A 15,154-nucleotide genomic window follows, 5' to 3' on the forward strand; every position below is an offset into this window, starting at 1 on the left:
GTAAAGGGCCCTTTAAACGGTTTTATGGATTTGGTGATTTCCCTGCTTTAGAACCCCAACTAATGCTGCGCTCACGTGCTAGTCGGAAGATCCTACTTCCCAAGTTATGTTCAAGTGCTTTGTTGTCGGAGCAGCATAAAAAATGTCTGCTAATGTTAATATAATGTTAATAACTTGTATTGTGCCAGCAGTCAGTTTGCTATGGATAGAAGGATAAACAGTATTGTTCGACAGCAAGTTAAATGCATGTAGATTACAGATTACAGTAATGTGCACAGCCATTAACAGCTGCTACTCTGTTAAAAATAAAGAATGATGTACCATCCAGTACTGATTCTGTCTTCTTCTTTTGGTCATATACAAAAACTAATTTTAAATAAAAGTATGAAAATGACAGGTAATTAAAAATTCAGATAAGTACCGATTTATGTTCATCTTAGGCAGAAATAAACTAAATGTCATAATTTTCCATTGGGTACTGCCAATTAACCCACCCATTTGTAGCTCACCCTAGTACTAGCAATGCTCCCAACACCGTCAGCTGTGCTCTTTTGAACTCCGTCTACTGATGGCATAGCAACATGGATCAGGATTTTCACTTGTGACCCATTGTGGTAGCGCATTAGACCACTAAGCACCATTCATTCTCACTCAGAACTGGTTATGTGGCATTTGTCTTCAGTATATTTATAGTACACTAGTACTACCTTTATTCGTTAGAAATGAATGGGTTCATACATGCTGACCACTGAAGAACAGGGTGAAAGGAAGCTTACAAAGTATGCAGAGAAACAGATGGACTGCAGTCTGTAATTAAAGAACTACAAAGTACGAGGGACCGAATGCACCATTTGATGACAAAATGTTATTGCAAGGGAACAGATCAGTGCACAAGACCTAGACGAAGCACAAAAGGACACATGAGAAAAAGGGTAAAGAAAGGGGTCAGCACTTACTCAGAGTCTGGTGACACTTCAGAGATGCTCTGAGAGGTTGCGGAGTGAGGAGGCGGGGAGGGAGAGGGGCCAGCGGCTGCGGAGGCAGGGTTAGGGGGCGGGGTTAGCACAGAGGAGCTGAAGGAGGCTAGGATGGAGGAGAGAATGTCCAGGTGTTCACTGGAGGGAGGTCGACTGGGCGGAGCTCCGGGGGCTGTTGCAGGGGCTGCTGCAGGGTACCTACATGGAGGGGCGGAGTCTAGACGGCCACGCCGCGGGGGCATGGCTTCCTGGGGCTCTTCTGTGATTGGTGGAGGAGGGGAGGATGTAGGGTGTGGCTCAGGGTGTGAGAGCTGTCGCGGGGGCAGAGTTCGGAGCCACTCACGGCAGGGTTGGGCTGACGCACTAGCTCCATTAGTCTCCAGCTGCTCTCGCGACCGGCTGCTCATCAGCGCCCCCCCAAGGTGCTCCCGAGACGCCTGCCGCCTCGTCAGAGTGCTGAGCTGCACCCTCGACCCACCTAACGAACTCTCTGCTCCCATTAGCCCTGCCACACCCATCCCTGCTGCTAGATCCTCCCTCGAGGCATGGATGCTGTGGGCTGGTCCCAGACGCTCTCTGGACCCACCCAGGTGCTCGGCACCAAGCTCGCGTCGCCGTGGCAGCAGGTCGAGGTTGTCGCGTGAGCGCTGTCGCCGTGCCAGCGAGTCCAGATGCTCCCGGGAGGAATAGCGGGAGGCTGGCTGGGACAGTGAGCCCGTACCCGAGTACATGCGGCCGTAAGAGGCCGCTGGGACGCCCCGGTGTCCCAGAGTGGAGGTGCGGTACCAAGACAGTTCACTAGGAACCCGACCCACCGCTGACAAACCCTGCAGAGCCGGGGGGCAGCCGAGGCGGTTCTTTAAGATTCCTGCAGAGAAATTTAGCAAGGGAGTACAAATCTATTAGTATGATACACTATATGTCCAAATGTTTATGGACATACTTTCTAATGAATGCATTCAGATACCTAAAAGTGCACCCATTGCTGACACAGTTTGTGAAGTCCATGTAGAAAACTATTGCCAATAGAAAAGAACTCTCTTGAGCAGATAAACATGAACCATCCAATATCTGGCAACTGTCTTCCAGCTGAATGCAATCAAATCCTCATAGCAATGCTCCAAAATGTAGTAGAAATCCTTTCCAGTTACTCTAACAAAAGCATTATCAACTATACCCTTGATTTCAGAAGAAACAATAAATGAGCGGGTGTCCCAATACCTTTGTCCATATAGTGTACATAAAATGTCCAAAGGTTTGTAGACATCTGCTTATTGAATGTTTCTTCAGAATTTAGGGGTATTAACAGGGAATCTGTCACCCACATGGCTGCAGTATCACCCTCTACTCCTAAATGATCGGTCCTGGATCCCGCTGCCACTCCAACTTATCCCAAAGGTGTTTGATGAAGCTCTGTCACCTCTGAGACTGCAGTTCCACTGCTCCACAGCCCAAATGCTGGAGGGCTTTCTACCACTCTATCTGACACATGGTGACTTTAGTCTCAAGTTAAGCTGCTCCAGAGTGTACCATGTGGAGATTATGAAAGCTGTGTGCCTGTGTCAACAATGGGTGCACCTTCTGTAGCTGCATCTTCTGTAGCTGTTCTGTCTGAAATCGTTTGTACATATGATTAGTCACTGATTCTTCACATAGTGGACTGGACAACATCTATAAATTGTAATGGACATCTATAAGGAGAGGTTTGGGAAAGGTTAAATGAACACAATGACATGCACATAATCCTTTACCTTTGCGGTGCCTGTGAGAATGTGTGAGTCCGTTCTCATCCCCGCTGGTCAGCGCAGCATCTGCCTGGTTGTTGTTTGCCGCGTCTTTGCTGTAATCACCCCCTAGGCGGCGCTCTGAACCCCATTTTTGCAGAGAGTGCACCTCACACTCTTCCAAGGCTGGCCAATAGGAGAGCAGATCATTCCCATCCAGATCTGACATGCAAACACACCATGCTATTGCAGATGCACACTGGAGCTGGACTTTTCTTAGGACTTTCTTTACATGGCATAAGGTATTCCCTTGTTAAACACCCACAAAACCAATTAGCCCCTTAGACTCTGTTTCCAACACTTTTTCACCTTCAAAACTACATTACTGTTATAATTAACATCCATTTCATAGGTCTTAAAATAGAACCATGTGGGACTCCACAACAGTACAATGTTTTTTTTAGTAACAGTTTAGTTACTTAAAGACTTGTCACAATTCACAATTGTTTCTGCATTAGATTTAGTAACTAAATAACAATATTGTAGGGTTCAAGAGATTAACAGGTTGAGTGAGGTGTGTTTAAGCAGGGAAATCACCAAAATGTTCAAGTCTCTGGCCCTCCAGGACCAGAACTGAAAGTAGTATAGTAGTAAGTCCAAAGTCAAATGACCAAACAGAATCATATTTCAAGAACCAAATTTATAGTTTGCTTTGCTTCCATGGGTCTATATACATTTTACTGTATTTTATTATATTTACATGAATGTAACAATGTGCATCAGTTTTCATGCTTTGCAAAGTTCTAACCAATAAAGTGTACAACGAAAACAGTGATGCTACCTTTGGTGCCGTTGTGGGTGGGCTCTGTGAGTAATCGCTCACTGTGATTGGTCCGTTTGAAGCGACGCTGGATACGTCCCCGGAGACGCACGTTGTCCTCACTCTCGGAGGATGGGATAGACAGACTTCTCTCCTCTTCCAAAGAGAGATCCGAGTCAGAGTCTGAATCCTCACCTGGAGAGAGAAAGAGAGAGAGACAGAGAAAGAGAGAGAGGGAAACATGTAAAAGGAGAGGAAGATCTGAAAGGAAGATCTGAGAGACTAAAAATGAAAATAAAATGTAATATCTGTAGTAAATATGAGGAGACTGATGGCCCGTCCACACGTAGCCGGATTTTGTTAAAAATGGAGATTTTCCCCCTATTTATTTACTTCCAGAGAAGAGAACATTTGCATGAGCAGAATAGCCCCGCATGAGGCGACAGTATCTCACTAGAGATAGACTTAAGATAGACACCTAAACACCAATAAGAAGGAAGAATAGACTAGGTTTAATCCCAAAGTTAAACACTACCTCCTATGTAGTGGACTATGCGAGTCATGAAATGATGTATTGTAAATGTAAATAAAGCGATATATATATTGGTAACAGAACAGTATTTACATTTATTCATGTGTCGAGATCTGAAATCTAGTGCTATCTGCATGCAGACGTTGTCATTTTAAGACAGATGAAGTTCACTATAAGGCATTTTTAAGATTCAGACAGAAATATGCATGTGTTGTGATGTCAGCATTTTCATAAAGCTCTGTTTACCCCCGTCCACACGACAACACTGAAAACAGAGTTTCCAAAATCTCCGCCTTGGAGAGCGATTTCCAAAAGCTCTGTTTTTGTGTGGACAGGAGGCCAAAAATGCCCACTTTAAAAAATATCTCGATACGTGTGGACAGGGCCTCAGTGTTTATGTGTGTAAGTGTGTTAATACGTACATGCATGGAGGTTATTGTGTGTGAGTGTACCTCCGTTGCGGTGGAACATGGCCACGTCGAGGTCAGTGGCCCCAGTGTGACCCAATGTATGCTCAGCAGTCTGGCGTGCTAGAAGATTTTCCCTACTCAATAAGTAAACAGCAAACAAACAAACAAAAACAGCACACAGACAAACACAATAGAGAAGTTAGTAAAACATGGTTCTCATAAATAATAATAATAAATAATAATACAAATAAAATAATAATAATACAATTCAACAGGTTATGAAAAACAATTAAAGGAGAAAAGATGTGTGTTTGCTTTTCAGGAGACCAGTTTCTGTGTGTGTGTGTGTGTGTGTGTCTGTTTGTGTGTCCTCACCGAGCACTGCTGACTGATGATATGGTGGATGTTCCCAGTGTGATGCGGTGTAATCCACTCTGCTCCAGCAGGGAGGCACTGTTGTATGGGTTCTGGCCCTACAACCAGACACACAGGCATGAATTTACACTGCACAGGCACACAGGCATGCAGAATTGTCATATACAGGTCTGGCCAAGTTGACCTTGCTTTTGCCCTTTTAGAATCATGAGATCTTTCATGGCAGAAACTCGTTGTGTGTCTGGTTTGAAAGCCTCACATTTTTTAAATCAATAAAATCCATTGGGATTTTGTAAGTCTTGGCCCCTTTCAGACATGCACAGTCATATTCCGGATATTACCTAGAGGAGCTGTATGTGTGAACGTAAACGTCCGAATTGGTTGTACCGGACATTACCAAGACTTTATTCTGTGGGCCCCCTAGTACAAAGTCCTAGTAACGTCCAAGTGAGCTCATGTGTGAATAGAGTAGGTCATTTCCAGAGAATTTACAGTGGGCGTGTTGACGTTTCTCATGCGACAGATGCGAAACCAAGGCTGTGTCTAAAAAGTGAGAAATGCTGCCCAGTCAGACAGGATTCTGAGGCAGAAAGGCACACAGTCATGTCCGAATCAAATACATGACTGGCTAATCTTACCAATCTAGCCTTATGATGCATGAAAATGCTAGAAACCTAGCAGTGAGCTGAGGATAACTTGGCAACGTCAGGACATATTGCTGACATTGTGTTGAGTTACAAAGACCTTTATTTATTTGACCTTTTTGGATGCCTAAGGCTGCACTCAAGTCATTCTTATAACAATGTGTGCATCAGTTTTTATGCTATGCACAGTTCTATCCAATAGCATGTATAATAGGCTCTATACACACAAGGCCTGTGACGTGTATCCTTTAGGACATTGTACCAGCAGTCCAGCTTCAGGTTTGTAAGAGATGCTTAGCTAGGTAGAAAACATACGGCTTGTTCGAATTAACCCAGCATTGTGCAGACCTTTCGTTGTCAATGCATCCCGCCCAAAGACACTCAACTTAAGCGGTAAGCTCTGCTGGTGTCACATTTTACAAGAAATCCAATTTAAAAAGAGGGCCGGTATGGATGGCAGACAGTGAAGTTATTTGTTATGGTAATTTTACTGTTATTTGTGATTTTAACAATCCAGTGATAAAATCAGATAGAAATGACTGCACTCACACTTGTAAAATCCTTTAAATTGCAAGGTTATTTATCTATCCAACAAGAGTGAAGTGTAATGTAGTGACACACTGTTAAACCATCCATAAAACCGCCCATAAAGCTCTGCTTTGCTCCATCTCTGCTTTGTAGAACTTCACAAGTGAATTGCATGCAGTTTTGACGCAGATGTGAAAAACTAAAGAAGCAAACCTCAGACATGTCTTGGTTGATCTACCATGTTTGGGGTAAATAGGAAATTACTGAATGTGTGAACTTTAAGGAAGTGTGTGAGCAATTGCTTGGTTATTTATGTATTTACAGTAATCTGAGGTGGTCTGGCAGGTTCTTCGCTGGGGCTCTTCTTGCCGACACAGGCCACTTTCCAGGCTTCCTGCACTTCTGAGTTCAACAAAGTGAACACCAAGAACACCGCCAAACCCTAAACAACAGCACCACAACCTGATTAATACATTACACCCACAGGGACACACCTTCACACATCTACATATATCCTGATACAAAACAGGTACACATACATTGTCCTACACTCTTTCAGACACACACCCTTAGAGCACCTTCAAATACTGAGTAATAATTACTCATGCACACGCTCAACATATTACAGGGATGATTCAATTATAAAAAGTTATATGTAGAGCGCTCATTAAACTACTAAATTTGCATCTCTACGTGTTTGGCAGCCATTTTATTCCAGGCATTTCATCAAACAAAGCTGTTCCCTGAATTTGCAGACTAAGAATGGTTTAAAGACTAGTGGAGAGCCGGCCAAGACATGAAAGCTGTGACTGGCAGTCAAGGTTATTTCACTTTAGTGATTTTTGCTCTCAAAGTTTAAATATTTGTACTGTGTTTAAACTTGAATAATAATTTATTTGCATTTTTGAGCAGTTATTTTTGAGGAGTTTTCTGCAAATACATGCTCTAATTAGCAATATTTTTATTTGGAATTTATGGAAAATGTTGTCCATGGTGTTATGAAATACAATGCAAATGTTAATTTCCCTAAACAGATACTTATACTGTCATTAACTCAATGTTGGTGTTAAAAAGTGATTGTTTTGATTTACTAAATTGGCTCTTTGGCACCCCCTTCCACATTTCACAAGGGGTGGTCCCTGCTTTTTGTGTGTTTGCCTGGTTGCATATGTACTTATAGGAGCTTCACTCTTAAAGCACATTGTGATATTACCATAATGAAGCACCTACTACATTTGTCTACTAAGTTTTCCTCTAACTGTGGGATTCCTGCATTATTCTAAAGCTACTGTCGCAACCATGATTTGATGAACACACCTTACATGGTCAAAAATATTGGGACACCTGCTCATTTAATGTTACATTTAATGTTTATATACTCCACAGAGTTCCATTGGTAATACATCTCTGCAGGAGATGAGTGTGTATGCATGTCAAAATAGCTGAGTGCATTCATTAGAAGGGGTATCTGCAAACATTTGGACATATAATGTAGCTAAGACTTCACACTCCTCACTAATTCAAATTCAGTTTATTTCTTTATCTTCTTCCTACTGGCCAGGGTTGAGGTCAGGAGCCTGCACAGAAACACTGGCTGCATGGTAGGATCATCATAGCATTTAGCATAACCAATTCACCTACTATGTGTTTTGGCCAAATGAGAACCATTTGCAAGGAGGCCTTTCGTTCATAACATGCTAAATTGGCCAGTGGAAATGCTGTGCAGTGTCAGTAGACTATTGGTAATGTACACCTGCAACTTTTCTTAAAGCTGCCTCAAAATCATTAGTACACATCCATACATGCTGTTTAATATTCTAATCAAATGCACGATTGCATGAGAGACATACCTGTATACAGCAGAGGACGATAAAGAGGTAGTGGAAGGCCAGGATGCTGTTATTGACGGCCATTAGCCCAAAGAACCAGACACATGCACTCAAGAGCAGCAGAAGAAAGGCACTGCGGATAGTGGCACTGGAAGAGAGAGCGACAGATAGGGAGAGACAGGTGGGGGAGGTTAAAAGGGAAAGAGAGGGAAGAAAAATGGAAGTTTTCCCACATTTATTTGCAATTTAAGTTTCTGATGAAGTTCTGATGGAGTTGGTGGCTTATAATGGAGCTCTGACAGCTCATTTGGCAGCAGTACAGAAGGTTAGCTAAAGGCAAAGAGAGCCAGCAGTCTGGGTGAATCATGTTAGCTCCAGCCTTTACGTAAGCAAGAAAACTGGAGCAGTTTAAATAGCAAAAACCCAGCAGTCATGCAGAATCAACACCTCCAGCATGCCAGTGAGGGAGCGGGTGAGTGCATGCATGTGTGTGTGTGTGAGTGCATGTTTGCGTTAAGACTCACATTACAGGCAGCTTCTTTGTCTCCTTTTGAGACAGATTACAAGTCATACGCAGTACCATCGTAAACATCCCCCCGTTCATCTGCAGCAGAGAGAAAGAGGGAGGAAAAGGGACAGATGACATTTTAGGACAAAAACACATTTTTCATTCGGCAGCGATGTCATTGCCTGAAGGACAGTTAACTGCAACACTGACAGTGCAACAACACTCACCGCCACTAATGGGACAGTGCCCATATTGAGGTAAACTGAGTCGAATGATGTATTTAGTTCTGTTACAGCATCAAATAATATATTACAAATAATATATCATTGCTGTCATGCAAAACCCCTGCATCTCCAAATATATATTCATTTTGGAGCATTTCTATTGGTCCATCCATCATGAAAGTTTGACACAAAAAAAAGAACAGATCAATTATGTAAAAAAGTAATACCAAGTCATATTGGAGCCATTCTATTGGTCCATTCACCACAAACCTTTGACACATTACAACAGATAACTGCTAAATTCACATTCTGTCAAAAAGTCAAAATTAATTAAAAAATGTTCAACCTATTTTCTAGAAAGTTCTCCCTTTTCTGTGGTCTACTAGAATGTTCTTCATCATTCACACTCTTCTCTTTCATTTCCACTGTTTCAGAATGCTCTCCTCCATCCAAACGTCTCTGTTTACACTGTTCTAGAACATTCTAACATTCACATTTTTTTGAACGTTCTCCCCTCTTCATACTCTTCTGGAATATTCTCCACCATCCCTACTTTTTCTGAATGTTCTCCATCCAAACTGTTCTACAATGTCTTTCTCTATTCACAATGTTTTAGCACGTTCACCCTTATTCACTCTCCTAGAAGATTCTACTCCATTCAGTGTTCTAGAATGTTTACCCTTATTCACTCTCCTAGAAGGTTCTACTCCATTCACACTGTTCTAGAATGTTCTAACATTCACATTTAGAACGTTCCTCCCTCTTCATACTCTTCTAGAATGTTCTCTCCCATTCCCACTCTTCTCTCTCATTCCTACTACTTCAGAATGTTCTCCTCCATCCAAACTGTTCTACAACGTTCTGTAACGTCAAACAAAGAATATATCTTTCTGTCACGCAAAAACCTTGTATCTCCAAACTGGCAATGGAAGTCAATGTAAAAAGATTTTATTCTCCAAGTCATTTTGGAGCATTTCTATTGGTCCATTCATCATTAGATTCAAATTATGTGAAAAATGGCTAAAAGGATAGACACACACTCACACACACACAGACATGCAAACATAGATATGTATAGATATATATATATATATATGTTATCATTTGATCAGATGGTTATTTCCTTTGATCTGATATATTTAATTCCACCTCCACAATTATGCAGATTGCCAGATAAACAAAGCTTGTTCACACTTCTCGTTATGAAAAAAAAAAAAACTGTTACCAAGCAGTGTGCTACATGCCCATCAGGAGAGGTGGTGAGAGTGCACAAATTCCTCACTGTAAAAATGCCATATAGAAGTTTCAAATACCAAAATAAACTGCAGAGCTACCAAAGCATTTAGCTACTTACTGCCTCTGCCTATAGGCCAGTCTCAGTGTATTCCACCATGAGTTCTGTTATATTATCCTAATGTGGTACAAATATATACCGAAACATGAGGGGCAGTACGTCTAAGCTCCTCATATTCCAGTGTCTATTTGTGTTGCTCAAACAAAAATCAGTATTTGTAGCACGTTCCCCTTCCCATCTCAATCTGACTGTCCAGGTGATAAGGCCAGTTACAAATCAAGGTAAGCTACAGGCAAGAGAAATCTTCCCCCAAGCAGAATGACTACAGTCATAACAGCAAGTTTCAGTTTTAGATAAAGTAATCCTCTGGAATTATTCCCATTTATTACTAATGTTCTCTCCTCATCATACTCTTCTGACATGTTCTTCACCATTCACCATTGTTCACCCTTATTCACTCTCCTAGAAGGTTCTACTCCATTCACACTGTTCAAGAATGTTCACCCTTAATCACTCTCCTAGAAGGACAGTGAATAAGGGTGAACAATTGCCAGATTAAAATTATGTCAAAAAGTAAATAATAACGAAAGATGATACCCATTTTCATATAAATGAACCCATACTTATTGCCATGATTAAGTAAACTGAAAGATTGTGAGGAAAGATCATGTTGATGTAGAACATCACACTTACTTAATGTACAGACTATATTCTACAATATTTTAGCCATAATATATTTTACCTTCAGTGCTGATGTAATACAAATCCATTTTCATTGCAGCCTGTGGCTTAATTTACACCTTTTTACCTTCAGGGCCAGGTTCTCAGACAGGGATTAGGCCTACTAATGGATTACATCATCCTTTCAAAGGATAATCTCCATTTAAGATGTGGTCCAGGACTAGGCTGAATGCCTGTCATTTTGGGAAACTGGCCCAATTCTCTGTGGGCGAGTGTGACAGCCCTGATGCTGACAGTTATACCAAATAAATGAACGCCTGATAAGTGTCTGGTACCAGTATGACGATGACTATAGGTCCAGCGAAGCTCCAGATGAGTTTATCATAAAGAGAAATCCAGCAGAAATCAGGGTTTCCATAACCTTCTGGGTCCAGACCTACAGCCAGCCCTGCAACACACAGATGCACAGTACATATCAGACCATAAGCTTGGACTAAGCCCCACTGAACTTGTTAAAGCATTTACATCACAACTTAGGTTCAACCTGAGACTGGGAATCTTGGTCTGGGAACTGCATCAATTTTCTCCATGATTCCACACATTTCGTGCTGTAATCTAAAGCCCAGCGGATCACAAATGCGTCTCCAACCGTGCAGATAGCTACATGGGATTGCACTGAACATACCTAATCAACATATATCCACAACAGGGAATCCGTGTTGTTTCAAGCATGACCAAACCTGAAGACTCCTGAGAATATGAGTAGGGGGTCATTTAGGGGAACATCTTAAAGGTCAGGAAAACAAAAAGAACACATCATGTTGACGCCATCCCCTTCTTCCCATTCTAAAGACATTACATCTCCATCGGGCTCCTATAAATATCCCTGTGGCTTGTTGAAACTCATGTGACTGAGCAGGTTGAGACGTATGTTAAAGGTAATTAGGCTACAGCTGTGCAGTGTGTTCTGCGGGCCATCGGCTGTTAGTAATATACTCTTCCCAATCTGCTCGGCCATGTAGAGGATACATACGTCTGTAAATATTAAGTGAATTAATATTGGTTTATTATTGAGGAGCCTTTTTCACGTTATTTGTAGAATATGATATCACAGTTACTTTGAAAAAACCTAATGCTCTTAATGTTATCTCTCATTTCCAACCTTTCAGACGGTGCTCCTTTATTCAAACTGTTCTTTGATGTTCTTCTTCATTCACAATATTCTCGAATGTTCACCGTCATTTACACTGTTTTGAATGTTCTTCCTCTTCATACTCCTCTAGAACATCCTCCAACATTCACACTCTTCTCTCTCATCTACTCAGAAGGTTCTCCTCCATTTAAACTGCTCTATGATGATGTTCTCCACGTACAATGTTCTTTATACTTTTCTAGAACGTTCTCCATAATTCACACTGTTCTCAGTTCTACAATGTTCTTCTCAATTTACAGTGTTTTAGAATATTCACCCTCATTCCTCATGCTCTGGAAGGTTCTACCTACCATAGTTCTAGAACACTCTCCATTTACAATGTTCCTCCATGTTCATCCTTATTCACAGTGTTCTAGAAGGTTCTATCACATTCACAGTGCTTTTAGAATGTTATCCACGATTCACACAGTTCTCTCTCTCTTGTTCACTGTTTCAGAAGGTTCAAACTGTTCTACAATGTTCCTTCTCCTTTCACAATGTTCTGCAATGTTCACCCTCATTCGCAGTGTTCTACAAGGTTTTCCTCCATTCAAGCTGTTCTACGATGTTCCTCTTCTTCATTCACAATGTCCTAGAATATTCACCGTCATTCAGTTTTCTCATCTTAGTCATTCTCAGTTGTCTAGAACGTTCTTCACCATTAACACTATTCTCTCTCATTTCCACTGTTTTAGAATGTTCTGCTCAGTGCAAACCGTTTAACAATGTTCTCCTCCTATAACAATGTTCTAAAATGTTTTCCCTCCTTTACACTGTTCTTGAAACTTCTACCCCATTCACATCACTCAACAATGTCATCCATTTATATTTTAGAATATAATATACAATGGTCTTCCCTTTTCATACTCAGGATGCTCTATCTCACTCCTAAGTACCAATGTTCTCCTCATTCACAGTGGAATGTTCTAATGTCAAATCAGTGCTCATTACAGGGTTCATTTTTGGGCATTCAAGTGTTAAATCAGCAATTCTAGCTTCACAGTACGTGCCTGTATCCCCAGAAGTGATGGGGGTTAAGTGTTTTTTCTCAAGGGCCCGCTGGCAGTGGCTCAACCCCAGTAGCCTTTCCCCACCACTCATCAACTTAAAATGCTTAAAAGGCATACAATCCTACTGTTGCCCTCATTTAATCTGTGGCTAAATAAAATAAATGCAGCCAGACGACCTCTGGAAATGTGCTGAGAAATTAGAATGAAATTAGAACTGTAACTGTAAATGCTGCTTGTGCATGCGTGCATGTGTGTGTGTGTGTGTCTACCTGTAATAATGGCAGGCACTCCCCATCCGATGGCATAGTAGAACCTCATAGCTCCGTAGTTGATGTTTCGTGCTTCAGTCTGCATGCGGTAGATGTGCAGCGCCTCTACGAACAGCCAGGCAAAAGCTGACATGAAGAAATAATGCAGCAGAATCGCCACCACTGTGCAGAGAAACTGAGAAAACACACCGACCAGAACGAAGTGAGAAAATCAGCATCATATCACTGTCCTCAAAGCCTTTTTCATATTTTCCCAGTCATTTCAATCAATCTCAATCATTACAGCCCAACATTTTTCAACATGATAATTTCAGAACTGTTTAATCAAAAAGAACTGTTTAATCTCAACGATTTTAATCCCAGTCCCTGTTTCAATCCCAAACATGTTCCATCCTGATTACTTCCCAATCCCAGTGATTTCAGCCTCAGTGGTTTCTGTTTCAATCATTAAAATCACACTTATTTATATTTATAATAATTTCAATTATTTTAATCACAATGATTTTAATTCCAGTTATTTACATCACCAAATCCAAACATTTAGAAATACAATAATTACTGATTTCAATTATATTGATGTAAATATGAATGATTTCAAATCTAATCTAATGATTTTTGCTAGTAATTACAATTCCAATGATTTTAGCTCCAATGACTTGCCACCTAATGATTACAATTCCAACAATTGCAGGTCCAAATCCAGTGACTTCAATCCTAAAAAATGCAATTTTAATGAATTCAGTTCCAATGATTACAACTCAGTGACTTTAATCTCAATAATTATTAATCCACTAATTACATTTCTAATGATTTCAATACTAATGTTTTTATTTATGATTTTATTTCTAGATATGATTTTATTTCTCAATGATCACTTATGCTGAGTACAAAATGAATGCACTCTTTTCCTAAAGTTAAAATATCACTAAAAGCTTTAAGAGAGGGTTAATCATGAATGTGGATGAGACAGGCTCTCTCACACACTCACACACACTGAATTTATTAACTGGTTAGTTGTAAGCATTTATCGTGAGTGGGACGGAGTAGTCTTCACATAAAAGTGCGTTAGACTGGTTTATGTGTGTGTGGGTGTGTGGCAGACAAAAGCATTTAACTGGAGTCTGAGTCGCTGCATAATATGCAGTGTGACTGATTGCGCTGTCTGTGTAAATGGCTGTGATATTCGTTTCTGAATGAATATCAATATCGCTCTGCCTAGTGCTGTCTCCTAGCTTTTATGTTCAAGAGCAGCGTGTTAAATTGGGCTGCTTATAATGTCAGCAGCCTATTATCTGATTGGCATTTAAACGCCGCCTCGTACGGCCATGCTTGTTTCTGTGTTTGTTTTGCCAGTGACCTCCCAGCGCTGCACACCCATATTCCAATAACCCAATAACCGCCTGACTGAGGAGCTAATGAACCCACTCATTCACTCATCGTCTCTCTCACTCAGCCAGTCTGCCACTCATTCATCGTCTCTCTCACTCCCTCACTCAGTCACACTCTCAGTGATTCACTCTGCTACATGCTTGCTAACTCTATCATTTACTAATCGAGTCACTTGTTCAGTCACTGAGTCACTCATTCACTCGCTTATTACCTCATTCACTCAACGAGTCACTCGTTCACTCACTCACCTGTTGTTCAGTCTGATTGATGCCGAGCACGTAGGTGAGCTGAGAGAGGAGTGTGGCAGCGGCCATGTTGGCATGAATGCTGCGTGTGTTTGACTTCAGTCCTCTCAGACAGGAGAGCACCGTAACCGTTAGCAACAACGCCACCATGGAAACCGACAGTGAAGTGTAGGTTACTATGGCGAGGGTCTCCAGGTCACCCTCTAATTGCTACTCAACACAAAGAGATCAAGACCAACAGAGAGAAAGAGAGAGAGGGTGTGAGTGTGAGAGAGACAGAGAGGGAGAGCGAGAGAGAGAGAGAGAAGAACAGGGAGTGTGTAAAAGAGAGAGAGAGAAAGAGAGAGAGAGAGAGAGAGAGAGAGAGAGAGAGAGATTAAGTTAACAATGATTAAAGCATTCTCTGAGCTTCATTACAGACTCCTCCTCAGTAATACACACATTTATTGGGGTGAAACAATGCATTGATGCATCACAACACATCAGCTTGAAGGAGGTGATTC

At 41.3% G+C, this 15,154-nt stretch overlaps 1 protein-coding gene across 3 annotated transcripts in view; it reads right to left on the reverse strand.

The window, feature by feature from the left end:
- The window catches only part of celsr3 (cadherin, EGF LAG seven-pass G-type receptor 3), an 85,042-nt gene that overhangs the window by 3,511 nt on the left and 66,377 nt on the right, over positions 1-15,154 (reverse strand). Inside the window, exons 25-35 of one of the 3 annotated variants that reach the window (XM_072681553.1) lie at positions 14,655-14,861; positions 13,018-13,192; positions 10,882-10,994; positions 8,364-8,443; positions 7,861-7,987; positions 6,333-6,452; positions 4,839-4,936; positions 4,506-4,597; positions 3,543-3,716; positions 2,729-2,923; positions 957-1,845 (exon numbers count right to left, since the gene is read on the reverse strand). In XM_072681553.1, coding sequence (XP_072537654.1) covers positions 957-1,845; positions 2,729-2,923; positions 3,543-3,716; positions 4,506-4,597; positions 4,839-4,936; positions 6,333-6,452; positions 7,861-7,987; positions 8,364-8,443; positions 10,882-10,994; positions 13,018-13,192; positions 14,655-14,861 — 2,270 coding nt within the window. Of the gene's footprint in view, positions 1-956; positions 1,846-2,728; positions 2,924-3,542; positions 3,717-4,505; positions 4,601-4,838; positions 4,937-6,332; positions 6,453-7,860; positions 7,988-8,363; positions 8,444-10,881; positions 10,995-13,017; positions 13,193-14,654; positions 14,862-15,154 lie in introns of all 3 variants that reach the window. The other 2 variants (XM_072681554.1, XM_072681552.1) reach the window with 2 other exon arrangements.

Source organism: Salminus brasiliensis, chromosome 6 (genome assembly GCF_030463535.1).
Source record: "Salminus brasiliensis chromosome 6, fSalBra1.hap2, whole genome shotgun sequence".
NCBI lineage: Eukaryota > Metazoa > Chordata > Actinopteri > Characiformes > Bryconidae > Salminus > Salminus brasiliensis.